The 21,449-nt window shown below is 42.8% G+C and overlaps 1 protein-coding gene across 2 annotated transcripts in view; it reads right to left on the reverse strand.

The window, feature by feature from the left end:
• The window catches only part of GRAMD1B (GRAM domain containing 1B), a 425,888-nt gene extending 405,235 nt beyond the window's left edge, over nucleotides 1-20,653 (reverse strand). Inside the window, exon 1 of one of the 2 annotated variants that reach the window (XM_077458022.1) lies at nucleotides 20,127-20,653. In XM_077458022.1, the coding sequence (XP_077314148.1) occupies nucleotides 20,127-20,494 (368 nt within the window). In that variant the 5' untranslated portion in view covers nucleotides 20,495-20,653. The remainder of the gene's footprint in view (nucleotides 1-20,126) is intronic. The other variant, XM_077458023.1, reaches the window with a different exon arrangement.
• Nucleotides 20,654-21,449: the final 796 nt, after the last annotated feature.

A 21,449-nucleotide genomic window follows, 5' to 3' on the forward strand; every position in this document is an offset into this window, starting at 1 on the left:
ACAGTTAACCCCTTCACCGCCCCCTACTGTTAACCCCTTCACTGCCAGTGACATTTATACAGTAATCAATGCATTTGTATAGCACTGATCTCTGCATAAATATGAATGGTCCCAAAATGGTGTCAAAAGTGTCCGATCTGTCCGCTGCAATGTCACAGTCCCGATAAAAATTTCAGATCGCCACCATTACTAGTAAAAAAATTAAGAAAAATGCCATAAAACTATCCCCTATTTTGTAGATGCTAAAACTTTTGCGCAAATCAATAAATATACGCTTAGTGCGATTTTATTTATTTTTTTAACCAAAAATATGTAGAAGAATACATATTGGCCTCAGCTGAGAAAAAAAAAATGGGATATTTATTATAGCGAAAAGTAAGAAATATTGTGTTTTTTTTTTTTTTCAAACTTGTTGCTCTTCTTTTGTTTATAGCGCAAAAAATAAACACCACAGAGATGATTAAATACCACCAAAAGAAAGCTTTAATTGCGGGGAAAAAAATGTTAAATATTTTATAAGGGTACAGTGTAGCACGACTGCGCAATTGTCATTCAAACTGCAAAAGCGCTGAAACTAAAAATTGGCTTGGGCAGGAAGGGGGTGAAAATGCCCGGTATTGAGGTGGTTAAGGGGGGAACCTGATGCATTTTTTTTTTCCTTGGCCTATGGTCCTCTTCAAAATCCATACCAGACCCTGGTATGGATTGAAGGGGAACCCCTACGCTGTTTTTTTTTTTCTTTCAACGCCACTCATTTACATTCTGCTGTCAGTGGGGAATCCCTACTGACAGCAGGGATGACTCATTGCTGTAAGCCCTTGTACACATGGTCGGATATTCCGACAACAAAATCCGATTTTTTTTCCGACGGATTCTGTCCGAAACTGGTGTTGCATACACACGGTCGGAAAATCTGATCGTTCATAACGTGATGACGTTCGTTCGTTGTGATGGAACTACGTTGCGGCTAGTAGCCAATAGCTTTGGTCTCGTAATTTGATCTGAACATGCCTGGCACTTTGTCTGATAGGAATTCTCTACAAACGATCGGACAAAGTCCGATCGGATCATGTTGTCGGAACATTTTGTATCCAGCTCTCAAACTTTGTTGGCTAGACATTCCAACGAAAAAAGTCCGATGTAGCCCACACACAATCATTATCCGACAACGCGGTCCGATCGGACATTTTCCGTCAGAATGTCTGACCGTGTGTACAAGGGCTTAGGATGCCGGCCGACTCCCAAGGCCTGGTTCACACTTATGCATTTTTTAGTGCGTTTTCAGTTTTGCAGAAATACACTACAGTCCATTTAACATGGTTTACTCTGGATGTAGTTCACATCTGTGCATTTTATGGAAAGGGCCAGGGACTTTTTTCTGGTTTTTTGGTTGCATAGTCTTCAATGGATCAAAAATGTGTATTGAAAAAAACACAAAATGCACCTGGAATATGCAAAATGCAACCTGCATAGGTCCATTTTGAGACAGATGTTTCCATTTTTGAGACAGATTTTCGGACAAATCCACAACCTTCTTCTGGTCCAATTGTAGCACAGCTTGGAAAGCACGAAGGCTATAAATAACCCAAATGCTTGTATTGAAAAAAATTAACTCTTTGTACAAATAAATAAAAAGTATCACGTACAGTACTCTGCTGTTGTGCCACATCACAATCAGACAATAGCAGCTCCCCACAAAAAAATAAAAAATAAATAAAACTTCTGGTAAGAACGGTGAGAGGAAGATGAAAGAATTGATAGAGGGAGGAAGAGTACAGGGAGACAAAAAGGAAACAGAAAAGACAGTGACATCGAAAGGGGAAAGTAGTGCAGAACTAAAAAACCTGAGATAACCAGAATCAAAAAAACTATACCAGTCCAAAAAGGATGAGTTTTATTTTTATAAAAAAATTCTGAAACTCGAGTCTTTAAAGTATATGTGAACCTTCACCTTGTAAAACAACACATTCAGTTTAAAATAGAAATTAAAAGCAAAAAACGCACACGCGCGTGTGTGTGTATGTGTGTGTATATATGTACACAGTTGTGCTCATAAGTTTACATACCCTGGCAGAATTTATGATTTCTTGGCCATTTTTCAAAGAATATGAATGATAACACAAAAACGTTTCTTCTTTCACTCATGGTTAGTGTTTGGCTGAAGCCATTTATTATCAGTCAACTGTGTTTACTCTTTTTAAATCGTAATCACAACAGAAACTACCCAAATGATCCTGATCAAAAATTTACATATCCCAGTTCTTAATACCGTGTATTGCCCCTTTAACATCAATGAAAGCTAGAAGTCTTTTGTGGTATTTGTGGATGAGGCTCTTTATCTTTTCAGATGGTAAGGCTGCCCATTCCTCTTGGCAAAAAGCCTCCAGTTCCTGTAAATTCTTGGGCTGCGATGCATGAACGGCACGTTTTGAGATCTCCCCAGAGTGGCTCAATGATATTGAGGTCAGAAGACTTAGATGGCCACTCCAGAACCTTCACTTTATTCTGCTGTAGCCAATGACGGGTCGACTTGGCCTTGTGTTTTGGATCATTGTCATGTTGGAATGTCCAAGTACATCCCATGCGCAGCTTCCTGGCTGATGAATGCAAATGTTCCTCCAGTATTTTTTGATAACATACTGCATTCATCTTGCCATCAATTTTGACCAAATTTCCTGTGCCTTTGTAGCTCACAGATCCCCAAAACATCAGCGATCCACCTCCGTGTTTCAAAGTAGGAATGGTGATCACAGCCTGAAGAAGGAGCACGCATGATCCGAACACGCACCTGCCGGCTGTGCCCCACATCCAGTGGAGTCACAGCCAGCAGTGAGATAACTGCCAGGTTGACTCGGAGCCTTGCAAACCCCTGTGGCTAGCGAGGCAGCAGTAGCACCCCACACCACTGGCTATCTGGATCAGGACTACACAGTGAGCCTCCCCTTGTGACTAGTAATTTTAACCCTTACCCTGTGAGTTAATTCTTATTTTAATTTTATATTAATAAATTCATCATTAATCATTTTAATATACTGCACTCAGATGAGTGCCGCCGTTCTCCACATTTCATATCCAGAAGTTGTCTTTGGGAAATATGATTGTATGATATGAGTGCTGTCAGCATTGCTGTAGATACAGTTTGTAAGGGCGCTCTGAACTTCAGGACCAAGCAAAAAACAGATATCTTTAGGAACCAGAAAGTCTATAATAGGGTATCTTCCACACTTATGGCTGCACTTATGGAGAGAAGCAATCTCTGAATAGGAAACAGAAAAACAAAGAAAAGGCGCCTCTAAGTGTAGAATTAAAAGCTGTTTAATTTCCCCAAAAAGGGTTAAAAACACTTACAAGATATGTAGACTGGCAGAGCATATCATTAATATCCATGTAGGTGGTCCGGCATGAATGCAGTGGTCACTGGCATATACCAGTTCTTTAGGCTGTGTGTGTCCAGTAGCAGGGAGGTCCAGGGGATGCCAACAGGAAAATCAGCAGGGAGCTCCAAGAGAACTGGCAGGCCAGCCCGCAATCACAGTCTCAAAACACGAGGATCCTGGAAGTGACGTCAGCGGCAGGAGACAATAACCAGCAACCAGCGTGGACCACAAACAGGAAGCAAAACAGGAAGCAGTCATCAAAGAGGGACGCGTTTCGGAACATCTCATTGGTTCCTTTATCAACCTGATGACTGTGTGTGTATGGGACTAATTTATACTACCTGGGCGGACCTTAGGGGCGGGGATATGTAAATGGAGCGTTATCACAATATAAAGGTATAGGACAGGGGGAGAAACAGAAACAGAAACAAAATCCCTATCCAAACAAAAAAATATATATGATTTCTTACAGAGCAACAACCAATAAGCGACATTTAAAAATAAAAATAAACATAAAATGAAAATGAGAATCAGTATTTTTACACAGTCTTCAATAATGCTTAGGTCTAGGTATAATATATAAGACTGAAGGGGAGGGAGTAGGGGGAAAAAAAAAAAAAAAAAGGAGGGGCAAAAGAAGAAAGGGAATGAAGGGGCAAAGAGAAACTATTCTGAAAAATATATCTAGGGCAAAAAATATGTATAAATATATTAGCTAAATATATTTAAAAAAATATAAAATATATAAATATACCGAAAAGGTTAAAATTATTTAAAAATATTTACCATATTTAAAATAATATACTAATAGAAAATTATATACTACTAAAAAGATCTTGCACAAATATATTAGGAAAGGAGGAATCTAGAGAATGGCACTAGTTTCAAAGTCCTCGTTCAACCCTCCAGGGGCAAGAACATTTAAAGTAAAAATCCAAAACATTTCTCTATGACAGAGTTTTCTGAAACGTTCGGCTGAGGGGAGGTTCTTTGGCATTGTCTCAATGACCCAGACCCTTAAACCATCTGTAGATTTTTGATGATACTTGAGGAAATGCCTAGGAACACTGTGATTATCTAATCCACCGGAGATGAAACGGCGATGCTCGCCGAAACGCTTGCGAAGTGGCCTAATGGTTCTCCCTACATAAAACAGGCCGCAAGGACATGTTAGACAGTATACCACATGGTCAGTGGAGCATGTGTGAAAACCCTTGATAGGGTATGTTTTTCCTTTTACAACAAAGTCCTTCTGGCCATGTCTTACAAACTGGCAGGTTTTGCATAATGGTTTGCGGCATTGGTACATACCCGAGATAGCTAGAAAAGTGGGAATAGAGCTACCAGGGGGAGGAGGTTTCTCTTTAAGTTTACTTGGTGCCACTTTGCTCTTAATATTAGGTGCTTTTCTGTACGCAAACTTTGGCCTATTGGGAACAACAGGAAGGAGATGCTCATCCTGAAGCAGCAAGGGCCAATGTCTCCGTACAATACTCTCCATCTGTTTGTGATGAGAATGAAATTGAGTGATGAAGCGTAAATCATTAAGATTTTTACTACCACGGATAGAGGTATATGAAGAGGGAGTTGTATTTTTGTATTGAGAACATGCTGTTTCCACAAGATGTACTGGGAACCCTTTATCAAGGAATTTTGCTTTTAAAGTCTTACTCTGATTATCGTAATCATCAATTCTAGTACAATTCTTTTTCAGTCTGCAAAATTGGCTCTTGGGTATATTGTTGAGCCATTGGGGGTGATGACAACTTTTATAGTGGAGAAATGAGTTCCCTGCAGTAGGTTTGGTAAAATTCTTGGCATGAATATCTTTGCCAACAGAAAATAATTCCAAATCAAGGAAAGCTAACTTATAAGTTAGCTTTCCTTGATTTGGAATTATTTTCTGTACCTAATGTACCTACTGCAGGGAACTCATTTCTCCACTATAAAAGTTGTCATCACCCCCAATGGCTCAACAATATACCCAAGAGCCAATTTTGCAGACTGAAAAAGAATTGTACTAGAATTGATGATTACGATAATCAGAGTAAGACTTTAAAAGCAAAATTCCTTGATAAAGGGTTCCCAGTACATCTTGTGGAAACAGCATGTTCTCAATACAAAAATACAACTCCCTCTTCATATACCTCTATCCGTGGTAGTAAAAATCTTAATGATTTACGCTTCATCACTCAATTTCATTCTCATCACAAACAGATGGAGAGTATTGTACGGAGACATTGGCCCTTGCTGCTTCAGGATGAGCATCTCCTTCCTGTTGTTCCCAATAGGCCAAAGTTTGCGTACAGAAAAGCACCTAATATTAAGAGCAAAGTGGCACCAAGTAAACTTAAAGAGAAACCTCCTCCCCCTGGTAGCTCTATTCCCACTTTTCTAGCTATCTCGGGTATGTACCAATGCCGCAAACCATTATGCAAAACCTGCCAGTTTGTAAGACATGGCCAGAAGGACTTTGTTGTAAAAGGAAAAACATACCCTATCAAGGGTTTTCACACATGCTCCACTGACCATGTGGTATACTGTCTAACATGTCCTTGCGGCCTGTTTTATGTAGGGAGAACCATTAGGCCACTTCGCAAGCGTTTCGGCGAGCATCGCCGTTTCATCTCCGGTGGATTAGATAATCACAGTGTTCCTAGGCATTTCCTCAAGTATCATCAAAAATCTACAGATGGTTTAAGGGTCTGGGTCATTGAGACAATGCCAAAGAACCTCCCCTCAGCCGAACGTTTCAGAAAACTCTGTCATAGAGAAATGTTTTGGATTTTTACTTTAAATGTTCTTGCCCCTGGAGGGTTGAACGAGGACTTTGAAACTAGTGCCATTCTCTAGATTCCTCCTTTCCTAATATATTTGTGCAAGATCTTTTTAGTAGTATATAATTTTCTATTAGTATATTATTTTAAATATGGTAAATATTTTTAAATAATTTTAACCTTTTCGGTATATTTATATATTTTATATTTTTTTAAATATATTTAGCTAATATATTTATACATATTTTTTGCCCTAGATATATTTTTCAAAATAGTTTCTCTTTGCCCCTTCATTCCCTTTCTTCTTTTGCCCCTCCTTTTTTTTTTTTTTTTTTCCCCCTACTCCCTCCCCTTCAGTCTTATATATTATACCTAGACCTAAGCATTATTGAAGACTGTGTAAAAATACTGATTCTCATTTTCATTTTATGTTTATTTTTATTTTTAAATGTCGCTTATTGGTTGTTGCTCTGTAAGAAATCATATATATTTTTTTGTTTGGATAGGGATTTTGTTTCTGTTTCTGTTTCTCCCCCTGTCCTATACCTTTATATTGTGATAACGCTCCATTTACATATCCCCGCCCCTAAGGTCCGCCCAGGTAGTATAAATTAGTCCCATACACACACAGTCATCAGGTTGATAAAGGAACCAATGAGATGTTCCGAAACGCGTCCCTCTTTGATGACTGCTTCCTGTTTTGCTTCCTGTTTGTGGTCCACGCTGGTTGCTGGTTATTGTCTCCTGCCGCTGACGTCACTTCCAGGATCCTCGTGTTTTGAGACTGTGATTGCGGGCTGGCCTGCCAGTTCTCTTGGAGCTCCCTGCTGATTTTCCTGTTGGCATCCCCTGGACCTCCCTGCTACTGGACACACACAGCCTAAAGAACTGGTATATGCCAGTGACCACTGCATTCATGCCGGACCACCTACATGGATATTAATGATATGCTCTGCCAGTCTACATATCTTGTAAGTGTTTTTAACCCTTTTTGGGGAAATTAAACAGCTTTTAATTCTACACTTAGAGGCGCCTTTTCTTTGTTTTTCTGTAGCATTGCTGTAGAGGTTGAATCGGTGGGGGAGGGGGTCAGCCTGTCAGTGCTCAGACCATATGTCGCACACTGCATCAAATTGGTCTGCATGGCCGTTGTCCCAGATGGAAGCCTCTTCTAAAAAATGATGCACAAGAAAGCCCACAAATAGTTTGCTGAAGACAAGCAGACTAAGGACAAGGATTACTGGAACCATGTCCTGTGGTTTGATGAGACCAAGATAAACTTATTTGGTTCAGCGTGTGTGGCGCCAACCAGGTGAGGAGTACAAAGACAATTGTGTCTTGCCTACAGTCAAGCATGATGGTGTGTGTGTCTGGGGCTGCATGAGTGTGTTAAAATACCATTCTTATGGTATTAATATCGATATTCTGTAAATTATATTGATGAGAAAAGTTCCAAGAAAATCTGTTCAGTTCTCGTGTAAAAACTCAAAAAATGATTTCATAATAAAATAGCAAAATATTACAAGAGCAATATCAAAATATAAAAATAACATCAATATTGTAATTATATTCTTGAGCTGAAGATTGAATCAGATGTGTATCTTTGTGTGTGTGAATTTTCCTCGTGGTGTGTCAAAAGCAAAATCTCCAAACTGTGTTTCTGTTACTAGCTTTTACTCTTAAAATCTGACCCCTCCTTCCTAAAAAGGCTGTTCCAAGGATCTCATTGGTCTTGCAGTTCTACAAAAAACAGCGGGCCTTAACCCCCGCATGTAATGGTGGGAGTTGCTCAGTCTCTATGCATTGGCATTCCTGAGGAGTGGGTAAGAACAATGTGTGAAACCATTTAACATATACAATATAAAAGTTTCCTTTGACATAAGATTAAATGCAGGCATCGTCCTGTTATAACCACTGAAGGTCCAGCGATGTGCGGGTATGGTCTGGAAGTGAGCATATCATACTTACCTGCTCTGGACAAGGGATGAAGTGGTTAATAAGAACATTGGGTTTTCAATGAATATAATATATATGCTCACTTCTGGACCATACCCGTACATCGCTGGAACCTTCAGTGGTTATAACAGGATGATGCCTGCCAGTCGGCTTCCTTGCAAAACCAACTCTGGCGGCTAACTAGCCACTGGATTACTTTTACCAACAGCGGGAGGAGACAACCCCCTTCCCGCTATCTTTCGCAGCTTTCTCTGGCTCTTTCGTCCCACCTGATCGGAGAGAGTTGAACAAAGCCCGGATCGGCTCTGAACTATGGTAGCCCGGGAAGCAACCTGATATAACTTCCAGTTTACCTGGATATCAATGGTGCCATTTAGAAAAAAAAAAATCAACAGAATTCAAAAAACTAAGATCTTGGTGTTTTAAATGCTTTTAAAAGCAGAGGGGGGATTTGGGGTACTATAGACTCCAGATCTCTCCATAAAGAGTACCTGTCACATGCCTATTGCTGTCACGAGGATTTACAATAAAAGTGATTAAAGGGTGCTAAATGTGGCACTGGGGGGGGGGGCAGATGAGCAGAGCTTCCCCGTTTGCATGGAGTGCCACTTTAAAGACAGCTGAGGCAGCCCTGATCAGCAGGAAATGTTATTACATTTCAGTCTATTTAATAGAGGCTGAAAGACTCATATTACAGAAAAGAAAAGAGTGACTGCGGGAAAAAAATTTAATAAATCGAGTCAGCTGCATTTTTATTATTGCTTTTTTTTTTGTTCTTTTTTTTTTTGAGTATAGATCTATGTTTGTCCCAATCCACTTAGGCTGGATTCACACCTATGGCAGTTTTAGTGCTTTTTGCATTTTGCAGAATTGCACTACAGCCCATTTAAAGTGGTTGTATCGTCATTTTTGGGACTTTTACCTACAGGAAAGCCTATAATAAGGCTTACCTGTAGGTAAAAAAAATATCTCCTAAACCTGTACAGTTTAGGAGATATTTCCCCTCGCAATGCGCCACTGACTGCAGCAGCGCATGCACACAGGGGATTCTCGGCTGAAAGTCCGGCAGACGCCGGACCCTGCCGGGAAGAAATTGCCCGCACGCATGCGCAGGAGTGATGATATCGCGGTTCCGGCCACTCACAGCGTCGGAGCCGCGATACCCAGAAGAAACGCAGAGTGAACATGTCAGCTCCCTCGGCGTGGATCGGGCCAGATGTCGGGGCCTTGTTCTAAGGCAAGTATTTCATAATGAGCTAGTACTAGTTCATTATGCCTTTTCCTTTGCAGGTGAGTAAAAAAACAAAAACACATCAGCGGGTATACAACCGCTTTAACATGGTTTCCTATGGAACACGTTCTGTAGTGCAAATCTGCAAAATGCAAAAAGCACTAAAAATGTATAGGTGTGAATCAGGCCTTGGTGTTGACTGACTCCCTACCTCTGCTGGAAGTCTATTCCAAGCATCAACTACTCTTTCAGTAAAATAATACTTTATCAAGGTCTTCCTGAAGCCCCATACACACTATCAGATTTCTGCTGATTTTTGTATTCAGATTTACCAAACCCATGTAGTGCAAGGGCCTGCCTGATTGCATACAAATTGAAACTCCTAAGGTTTGACCTCATATATATCTGAAGACAAAAATCATCAGAAAATCTGACAGTGTGTATGGGGCTTGATAGTAACACTGCGTGGAAATGCTTGTTGCTTTCATTCTAATAACACTGAAAGTCCTTCCCTTGTTTTGCCATCATTACATTAATAGCAGAAGAACATAAGCCCAATAAAATGAAAAGAAGCTGAAAAAGGATTATACTGCAGCTCAAATCTCAGTAGAGTATTTCTTCATCGCACCAACAAAGCAACATTACCAGCACTGACATTTCTCAGTAATATGGGGAGGAAGGCTGCGGGGAGCGGATGACAGGCCACATGGTCGGAATGTGTGTAAACACGGCTCAGGGTCAGATCCTATTACACCGACATGAAGTGACTGAATTGTCATTAGCAGCATTCACACTACTATGTCAGTTATCATCTTTACTAATAGCATCCCATAATATAATTAGACTTCACAGGCCACCTAAAATCCGTATCAAACTAAAAATGTAGTGTGTTGGCCGAAATTTAAAATCATCTATTGCCAGCTTTACATATACTAACAACTGAAGCCAAACCCCAGATAACACTTTTTACGCAGTTACAGCGACAGTTCTGTTCCGTTTTGAGACAAATATTTTACATCAGGGATATGCAATTAGGCTGGATTCACACTAAGGCCTCTTTCACACGGGGCGGATCAGTAATGATTATCCACTCGCTCAGCGGGGATCGTTCCGTTGTCCCCGCTGAGACGGCGGCGGACAGGGCGGTCTCCGCACACTGTGCAGGGACCGCCCTGTCAGCTCTCCGCTCTCCTCTATGGGGATCGGATGAGCACGGACCGTCTGTCCGTGTTCATACGATCCGCTCTGCAGACGGATAGAAAAATAGGATTTTCCTCCGTCTGCAGAATCGGACTGTAGCGGAGGCGGATGATATCAGGTGTCTGCGGATGCTCATCCGCAGACACCCGCTATCCCATAGGGATGAATGTATGCCCGTATTTCATCCGCAAACGGATGGATGAAATACAGACATACCATCCGCATGTGTGAAAGGGGCCTTATGCAGTTTTAGTGTTTTTTGCATTTTGCAGCTTTGCACCACAGAACGTGTTCCATAGGAAACCACATTTAAATCAACTGTAGTACAAACCTGCAAAATGCAAAAAGCACTAAAAATTCATAGGTGTGTAATCCAGCCTCAGCGGACCTCCAGCTGTTGCAGAACTACAAGTCCCATAAGGCATAGCAAGACTCTGATACTCGCGCTCGTCTCGCGGAGAGGAAGAACGGGGAGATGCTAATGTAAACAAGCATTTCCCCGTTCTGCCTAATGACACTGTCACTGATCATAGCTCCCTGTAATCGGGAGCGGTGATCAGTGTCGTGTCACACACAGCCCCCCCCCACAGTTAGAATCACTGCCTAGGACACACGTAACCCCTACAGTGCCACCTAGTGGTTAACCCCCTTACTGCCAGTCACATTTACACAGTAATCAATGCATTTTTAATTGCACTGATCGCTGTATAAATGTGAATGGTCCTAAAATCGCACCAAAGCTTCTGATGTGTCCACCATAATGTCGCAGTCCTGATAAAAATCGCTGATCGCCGCCATTACTAGCATTACTAGTAAAAAAAAATTAATAATAATAATAATAAAAATGCCATAAAACTATCCCCTATTTTGTAGACACTAAACCTTTTGTGCAAACCAACCAATAAACGTTTATTGCGTTTTTTTTTTTTATGTAGATGGAAATCGTGGGTGCGTGTTATACGCCGATCCCCCGCTGATTGTGAGTGGAGAAACCGATAGCTATACATAGCCGAGGCTATCCCCGGCTAGTTCCGCTCACAGTCACGCCCAGTCCTGCCCTATGATGGACATAACACAGGGACTGGGCGTGACTGTGAGCGGAGCTATCCGAGCCTAGCCGAGTACACTCGGCTATGTATGTATATAGGTGGCGCTCGGCTCCGCTCACAGTCACGCTCGTGTTATGTCCATCATAGGGCGGAACTGGGTGGGACTACGAGAGAAGCCGAGAAGAGCCAGGATACACAGGACTGGCTCTGTGTATCTCGGCGGCGCCATTTTCAAACTGCAGTGACACTGACATGTCACTGCAGTTTAACTGCAGCCTGGGCAAGGCTGCAAATGACACTGAGAAGGCTGCAGATGGACATTTGCAAGGCTGCAAATGACACTGGCAAGGCTGCAAATGCAGCTGACAAGGCTGCAAATGAAACTGAAAAGGCTACAAGGCTGCAAATGACACTGAGAAGGCTGCAGATGACACTGACAAGCATACAGATGGACGCTGTGCAAGGCTGCAGATGGACACTTATAAGGCTGCATTGATGGGCATTTAAATGTAAGTTTTTTTCCTTAAAAAGTTTTCTTCCTTAAACTTCCTTCCTAAACTTGGGGTGTGTTAAATATAGTAGTTACATAGTTAGTCAGGTTGAAAAAAGACATGAGTTCATCTGGTTCAAAAAAATAAAAATAAAATCCCATATACACAATCATTCACCCACACAAAAATCCCTTCCCCTTCCCCCAAGAGGCCATCGGATTTTCCCTGGATCAACTTTAGCTATAAATGTTAATACCCAGTTATATTATGTACAGCTAGGAAAGAATCCAGGCCTTTTTTTTAAAAGCAATCTACTGAGCTGGCCAGAACCACCTCTGGAGGGAAGAAACCTTTCCATATTTGGAGATGAAATCTCTTTTCCTCCAGACAAGAGTGCCCCCTTGTCCTCTGTGATGACCTTAAAGTGAATAACTCAACACCAAGTTCACTATATGGACCACTTATGTATTTGTACAAGTTGGTCATAGGCCCCCTTAATCTCCTCTTCTCAAGATCTACAACAATGTAATGTGAGAGGCCACCTAAGCCATCCAGAAGAAGTAAAAACAGTATCTGAATGATGTAAACTTGGCAGAGTACAGTAATTGAGCCCTTATAAGTATTAGACGTCAGTTGTCTGGCAACACATACTTTTTATTGAATATTTAAACAAACCAATCCTAACCAAAATACTTTAGGACTTTAATCGGTACCACAATTCAAAAAATATTGTAAAAAATATATTGAATTTAATTAGTACAAACAATGCACAATAAAAAGAGTCAGAAATTACTCTTCATGTAATACATGCACATCTGCTATATCATACGAACATCAACTCGTTTTTTCTGGTTGATATCATAAGTTACGGTATTGGTAGCTTGTTACTTCCACCAACACGTTTCATGGGTCAAAGCCCGCTTCTTCAGGAAGATATACAGTACAAGCTGTAGTGCAGATGAAAACACTGATCATAAACACACTGAAGTGATACGACCAACAAATGAGGCCATCATGGAGAGTGCAGATCCACAAGATTCAAATAATTAAGTAGGATTGAAGGGAATTAGAAGAATTACATTTCCACTAAATTCTGTTAAATTCCCTGAGGCCAGACCTTCCCCATAGTAATGTTCCCTGAGGCCAGACCTTCCCCACAGTAATGTTCCCTGAGGCCAGACCTTCCCCACAGTAATGTTCCCTGAGGCCAGACCTTCCCCACAGTAATGTTCCCTGAGGCCAGACCTTCCCCATAGTAATGTTCCCTGAGGCCAGACCTTCCCCACAGTAATGTTCCCTGAGGCCAGACCTTCCCCACAGTAATGTTCCCTGAGGCCAGACCTTCCCCTTAGTAATGTTCCCTGAGGCCAGACCTTCCCCATAGTAATGTTCCCTGAGGCCAAACCTTCCCCATAGTAATGTTCCCTGAGGCCAGACCTTCCCCAGAGTAATGTTGCCTGAGGCCAGAAATTCTCCATAGTAATGTTGCCTGAGGCCAGACATTCCCCATAGAATGTCAAGGTTATGGAAAATCAGAGTGGTTCACCCAAACAAGTTGCCAGATTCAACTTTTAATTGGGTCAATTAAATAAAAATAGGGTCCAGTAGCTCTGGTGAGGCTGCTCTAAACCAAAAACATGGTAACCCCTTGGGAATGGGACCCAGAGTTGAAGATCTGTGGGTATAAAGTTGTCAGAAACCATGAATCAGACTGAGACAGAAGCACAGTCAAATCACACTTGTTTAATAATAATAATAAAAAAAAGTGAACAGTAAATGTAGCCAAAACATAGCCAGAGTTCAGGAACCGGAATAGTCCGACAAGCCAAAACGTCAGGGGGCCAGAGATGAGTGTAGTAGAACAGCAAGCAGGATCTGGAGTCAGAAGGAATGTTTGCGCCTGCAACATACTCCTCCATGGCCTTATCCTCCAAGACCGACAAAGGGTAAACCCAGCCATGAGGGGCTATGGCACCAGGTTGAAGGTCAATTGCGCAATCATACTACTGGTTTTGCAACATACTCCTCCATGGCCTTATCCTCCAAGACCGACAAAGGGTAAACCCAGCCATGAGGAGGTATGGCACCAGGTTGAAGGTCAATTGCACAATCATACTACTGGTTTGGAGGCAAACTACCAGCTTGACCTTTGTCAAAGACATTGCTAAAATTGTGGTACTCCTCCAGCAGGGAGGAGAGTAAAGAGGTGCACAGGACCTTGGCTACCTTCTGGAAGCATGTCTTACTGCATTGTGGCTACCAGGAGTGAACCTCAGCACGGAACCAATCAAAAGAGGGGTTGTGCCTCTGTAACCAAAGATAACCATTAACCAGCAGAAGTTTAGGTGAGGAAATAACTTGGAATTGGATTATCTAATGGTGAATAGCCCCTACAGCCATGGACAATGGAACAGTCTCATAAGTCACATGGGCCAGCTGTAGAGGTATTCCATCAAGAGCCTCAATGGCAAGTGGAGTGTCATGCAGCTGCAGCGGAATCGAGAGCCTGTATCTTGACGGACGACTCAGCCCAAGAAAGGGTAATCAAAACCAGGGGCTTATCCTTCTGGATAACTGGGGATGAAACAACGACACCTAAGGTCTGTCCATGACAGGACCTCAAGTTTGAGGCGTTTCCTGGATGGGCAGGACAAGACTTCAAAAAATAACTTGCCTGGCCCCAATAAAGGCACAATCTCTCCCTCTTCCTAAGGGTTCTCTAATCCACAGAGAGATGCGTGAAGCCCAAGTGCATGGGTTCATCTTCACAGACCAACTCGATTCCAGGAGGCATGGGAGGTGAGGGAGGCAAGGGTTGGACTGCAAAGTTCAGAGACAAATGTACAGGAGGCTTCTGCAAGCACGAGTCTGGAGTCAATGAGGATGGCAGATGTGATCGACCTCTCTAGCTCTGTGGGTATATCTCGGGCTGTTATCTCATCCTTGATGGTATCAGAGAGACCATGAGAAAAGGCAGCCATGAAGGCCTTATTGTTCCAAGCAACCTCTGCTGCCAGAATACGTAATTCAATGGCGTAAATCGGCAAGGTTCTCGTACTCTGTTTGATGGACATGAGGCACTTGGCAGCAGAAGTGGAGCATGAGGGAACGTCAAATACCCTTTTAAAAGAAGTCACAAACTCAGGGTAACTCAAGACAACAGGTTTTTGCGTCTCCCATAGAGGGTTTGCCCAGGCCAAGGCTCTCTCAGAAAGCAAAAAGATATAACCTACTTTGCTTCCGTCCATGGGAAACGCCTGGGACAGCATCTCCAAAGTATATCTCAACCTGGTTGAGAAACCCTCTGCATTGGACTGGATCACCCCCAAATCGCTGGGGAAGCAGAGCGGAACCAGACATACCTCTTATAGAGATAATACTTAAGGCAGGTGCCTGCACAGAGACTGGAGCAGCAGCAGGGACAGCCTGCAACACAGGTGGTACCGGAGCAGCCACAGTGGGAGATTCCAGGAGTGCCGTGCGACTCAGTAGCGTTTGTACCGCCATGACAAACTAATCCATGTGGTGATCTTGCTCATCCAATCTGGAAAAAATATTACCAAGTGGATTGACTTCTGAATTCATGGCCTTCGCCTACTGTCAGAAACCATGAATCAGGCTGAGACAGAAGTACAGTCAAATCACATTTGTTTAATAATAATAATAAAAAAAGGTAAACAGAGTAAACGTGGTCAAAACATAGCCAGAGATCAGGAACTGGAACGGATAGTCAGACAAGCTAAAACGTCAGGGAGCCAGAGATAAACGTAGTAGAACAGCAAGCAGGATCTGAAGCCAGAAGGAATGTCAGCCAAGCAAGTCTTTAACAGGAACACAGTACAGCGTCTCTAGAAATGTGACCAAGGTAAACGTAGAGATCATCTGGACTGGACGGCTTAAATAGGCAGGACTGACGAGCAGGATATCATCAACATGTGAGTCACTGTGGAGAGATAGGAGCTGGCAATTAGCCGACAGCTACTCAGCCAGCTTTGAGAAGGAAGGGCTGAGCCCAGCCCTGACAAAGGTCTAATGAGAGCACCAAGCAAACAGTTTAGCAGTACAAGGTTTATTATTATTGACATAAATTCAAAACAAGAAAACTTCCAATGCATTTCTGGGGTTCACTGATCCCCTCACCCCCCCCCCCCCCCACTTCTAGTGGAGTTTGGAGGAATCCGATTTTTTTTTTTAATTTTTTTTATGTTTTCACACTGCAAATAAATTAATCCTGGTTACCATTTCTGAGTCCTGTAAACCACCTATGCCAGCCAAGCCCTGAAGAAGCAGGAGCCCCTGAAACACATTGGCTGTTTTATGTTTTCTCGTCTTGATGAAATAAGACCTTGGATTCCAAGGCTGCTCTCAGACTTCATACACGTGAACCTAAGCCCATCCAGTCAGATATACTGAAAGTGCACACAGATTTTGGTAAATTTTTTGGTGACCTGTAAAATCAAATTAAAACAAAAATGTGACGGAGTGTGATCACCACAAAACCATTGTATTTCTGTGTTTATACAAAAAGGCCTGTATAAAATACAATAATAATAAAGGTGGCCTATAGGAGTCCACTGCCTTGAGCCTGCCCATAAGTATGTTCAGCCTATTGAATTAGGGTGTGCACCCTACGTGTGTGTGTGTGTGTGTGTGTGTGTGTGTGTGTGTGTGTGTGTGTGTGTGTGTGTGTGTGTGTGTGTATATATATACATATATATAATGACCCCGGCACATTGACTTCTCTGCTGGCATATTGAAAGAGAAGTGTGAAAACACCTGTTATAGCAGAGCCAGTAAGAGTGAGCTCTTTCCCATCTTCCTGCCAGCACATAGGGCGATAATGCTAATGCGCATGGGGTGATTAGAGTGTGCCCCGCCACACCTGGCACACCCTGTGTGCACACCTATGAGCCTGCCATAGATGGTTCGAATCCCAGCAGGTTCAGCAGGGACCAGCCAAGATTCAAACCATCTACAGTGGTGTGAAAAAGTGTTTGCCCCCTTCCTCATTTCCTGTTCCTTTGCATGTTTGTCACACTTAAGTGTTTCGGAACATCAAACCAATTTAAACAATAGTCAAGGACAACACAAGTAAACACAAAATGCAATTTGTAAATGAAGGTGTTTATTATTAAAGGTGAAAAAAAATCCAAACCATCATGGCCCTGTGTGAAAAAGTGATTGCCCCCTAAACCTAATAACTGGTTGGGCCACCCTTAGCAGCAACAACTGCAACCAAGCGTTTGCGATAACGTGCAATGAGGCTTTTACAGCATCCTGGAGGAATTTTGGCCCACTCATCTTTGCAGAATTGTCCTAATTCAGTTACATTAGAGGGTTTTCGAGCATGAACACCCTTTTTAAGGTCATACCACAACATCTCAATAGGATTCAGGTCAGGACTTTGGCTAGGCCACTCCAAAGTCTTCATTTTGTTTTTCTTCAGCCATTCGGTGGTGGACTTGCTGGTGTGTTTAGGATCATTGTCCTGCTGCAGAACCCAAGTTCGTTTCAGCTTGAGCACACGAACAGATGGTCGGACATTCTCCTTCAGGATCTCTTGGTAGACAGCAGAATTCATAGTTCCTTTTATCACGGCAAGTCTTCCAGGTCCTGAAGCAGCAAAACAGCCCCAGACCATCACACTACCACCACCATATTTTACTGTTGGTATAATGTTCTTTTTATGAAATGCAGTGTTCCTTCTACGCCAGATATACTTGGACACACACCTTCCAAAGAGTTCCACTTTTGTCTCATCGGTCCACAGAATGTTGTCCCAAAAGTCTTGGGGATCATCAAAATGTGTTGTGGAGAAATTGAGACGAGCTTTGATGTTCTTTTTGCTTAGCAGTGGTTTTCTCCTTGGAACTCTGCCATGCAGGCCATTTTTGCCCAGTCTTTTCCTGATGGTGGAGGCATGAACGCTGACCTTAACTGAGGCAAGTGAGGCCTGCAGTTCCTTGGAAGTTGTTGTGGGGTCTTTTGTGACCTCTTGGATGAGTCGTCGCTGCGCTCTTGGGGTAATTTTGGGCGGCCGGCCACTCCTGGGAAGGTTCACCACTGTTCCATGTCTTCGCCATTTGTGGATAATGGCTCTCACTGTGTTTCGCTGGATTCCCAAAGCTTTGGAAATGGCTTTATAACCCTTTCCAGACTGATAGATCTCAATTACTTTCTTTCTCAATTGTTCCTGAATTTCTTTGGGTCTCGGCATGATGTGTAGCTTTTAAGGATCTTCTGGTGGACCTTACTGTGTCAAGCAGCTCCTATTTAAGTGATGCCTTGATTGTGAACAGGTGTGGCAATAATCAGGCCTGGGTGTGGCTATAGAAATTGAACTCAGGTGTGGACAACCACAGTTTTATAGTATGTTTTAACAAGGGGGGCAATCACTTTTTCACACAGGGCCATGATGGTTTGGATTTTTTTTCACCTTTAATAATAAACACCTTCATTTACAAATTGCATTTTGTGTTTACTTGTATTGTCCTTGACTATTGTTTAAATTGGTTTGATGTTCCGAAACACTTAAGTGTGACAAACATGCAAAGGAACAGGAAATGAGGAAGGGGGCAAACACTTTTTCACACCACTGTATGGGCAGGCTATTGTGCTCAAGTCGAATGACTTGGGTACAACCAGCATGTCAGATTTTTACATGTAATTATTGCCAGTGGCTATAGCCGCTAGAAATAACCACTGTGTTCTCCCAGCAGGGATAGCTCCCTGCGCAACTCTCCCTTCCCCCAGGAGAACCCAATAGCTGTCTGTGTTGATGGGGAATCAACCAATTTTCTTTCCTACAACCCATGGTTACAGAAAATTTATTGGCATCATCTATGGCTGGCTTCGGAGACCGCACCATGTGGATGCCCCTAAGCAGTGCATCAAACTTTCACAGCGCTTCCTTGGGACTGCAGTGGTTATCAGAGTGCCTAGTTGCCAAGGAAACAAAAATTCCCGAAATTAGCATCCACAGCAGGAGAGTTGTTTCCTGGCGATCTCCTCCAGGGAAGCCGCAGAAAGGCCAAGGAGGCACAGCTAGACAGAACTTATAACAAGACAGGAGCAAACTATAAATAGCATTCCCCTGCATGACCTGTATATTATAGGTAGCTTTTGTAGATACACCCCGGTTACTACCTACACACTACTATCAAAAATCCATTATAAGAGAACAAAATGCAGATATACAGTATCTCACAAAAGTGAGTACACCCCTCACATTTTTGTAAATATTTTATTATATCTTTTCATGTGACAACACTGAAGAAATGACACTTTGCTACAGTGAAACCTGTCCTGTTAAACCACTGTATGGTCTTGGCCACCGTACTGCAGCTCAGTTTCAGGGTCTTGGCAATCTTCTTATAGCCTATGCCATCTTTATGTAGAGCAACAATTCTTTTTTTCAGATCCTCAGAGAGTTCTTTGAGAGTGTATGAGAGACGGTATGAGAGAGTGAGAGCGATAACACCAAATTTAAATACACCTGCTCCCCATTCACACCTGAGACCTTATAACACTAAGGAGTCGCATGACACCGGGGAGGGAAAATGGCTAATTGGGCCCAATTTGGACATTTTTCACTTAGGGGGTGTACTCTCTTTTGTTGCCAGCGGTTTAGACATTAATGGCTGTGTGTTGAGTTATTTTGAGGAGACGTAAAATTGACACTGTTAGACAAGCTGTACACTCACTACTTTACATTGTAGCAAAGTGTCATTTCTTCAGTGTTGTCACGTGAAAAGATAGAATAAAATATTTACAAAAACGTGAGAGGTGTACTCACTTTTGTGAGATACTGGGGGATATTTACTAAAACTGGAGCACTTAGAATCTGGTGCATCGGTGCATGGTAGCCAATCAGCTTCTACCTTCAGCTTGTTCAATTAAGTTTTGGCAATAAAACCTGGAAGCTGATTGGTTCCTATGCAGAAGTGAGATTGAATTTGAACTCTCCAGCTTTAGTAAATACACCCCACTGTATGTTACCATGGATCAGTGTGCATAATAAAAAAGGTATTCATAAAGGTACTTACCTACTCTTGCTGTTCACAGTAACTTCTATCTCACTGCCATCCTTATCTGACGTGCTACCCAAAGCGTGCAGCCTTAAGCCCTGGCGCCTGGGGGACGTGCTGGGAGTGGAAGAGTTGGATACGGCGCTGTCCTCATCGCTGGACGGAGTGATCTCAATAGATGGCAGTTGTAGATATTCCAGATTCCCGGTGTAGTCCGTGGCTTCGAGACACTCACGGTTTCTCGGAGTCTTCGAACGTCTCATCTTAAAGCGCCGCCGCCGCTGGCTGGGAGTGTTGCTGCTGCTCGTGGCGGAGGTACTGTCCGACAGATTTGGGATCTGCAGCTCTGGGATCTGAAGCATCTCATTTAAATCGCCAGCCAACATTATCAAAACTCTCAGGCAAACCAGAGCCAGCGCCGAGGGAGCCAATCAGCCAAGTTTCCGGGTTCAACTATTACAAGAGTGACAGGAAACCTCTTGCCACAGCTGTTCGCCTCCTCTGATCGCAAAACGTCTCCTTCCGAACTGTCCTCAGTCGTGTTTTCATGTAGCTCTGCGTTCTAATCGCCCTCTGGAGAGATCCTGCAGGGGGGGGGGGGGTGGAGAGAGAAATGAGAAATGAAACGGTTTTTAGCACCCAATGCTGTCAGCAGACAAGAGAAGAACGGTGACATACATACAGCATTTTAAGGACGCAGAAGTGGTGACAGAAATAAGAAAGGGGGGGTGGTGGGGGGTTGTGTTGATCAGAAACCAAAGGCAAAAGCGGCAGCAGCTGCTGGTGTAACCCAAGCTCTCATATATATCTCTAGAGACCTGACACAGGAAAACTGTGCACACAACAGATCTAACTTAGATAGGTAACTTTACACACCTGCTATTGTAGCAGCGATTAGCGGGAGACACAGAACACGCTGGACGCAGGCAGCAACATACAAAAGTACAAATAAATCACTGAGATACAGATAAGATACAGAGAGAGAGGAGAGATGAATGAGGACTGACAGCAAAATCCAGCATAGATCTTCTCAGTCTGCACCTGACTGGTGCTAGCACCTCAGCGTCAAATATCATCACTTCACAAGGGGGATCGGATACAATGTAGCGAAGCAGAATGTAACAAGGCCTCCCCCTAGTGAGAGATTATATTGTCTGCAGTTATATGTGCTGGCAGACTCGGCGATAGCACTGACTGTTTAATAATAACAGAAGACTTTAAGAGTCCACCCAGATCCCCATCTTTTATCACTACAGAAAAGAAAAATATTACATACGTGGTCGGGATACTATAGGGGGGATTTACTAAAACTGGTGCAGCTGTGCAGAGGAACCAATCAGC

Source organism: Lithobates pipiens, unplaced genomic scaffold (genome assembly GCF_037356315.1).
Source record: "Lithobates pipiens isolate NorthernLeopardFrog02 unplaced genomic scaffold, aLitPip1_a1.2 Scaffold_27, whole genome shotgun sequence".
Lineage (NCBI taxonomy): Eukaryota > Metazoa > Chordata > Amphibia > Anura > Ranidae > Lithobates > Lithobates pipiens.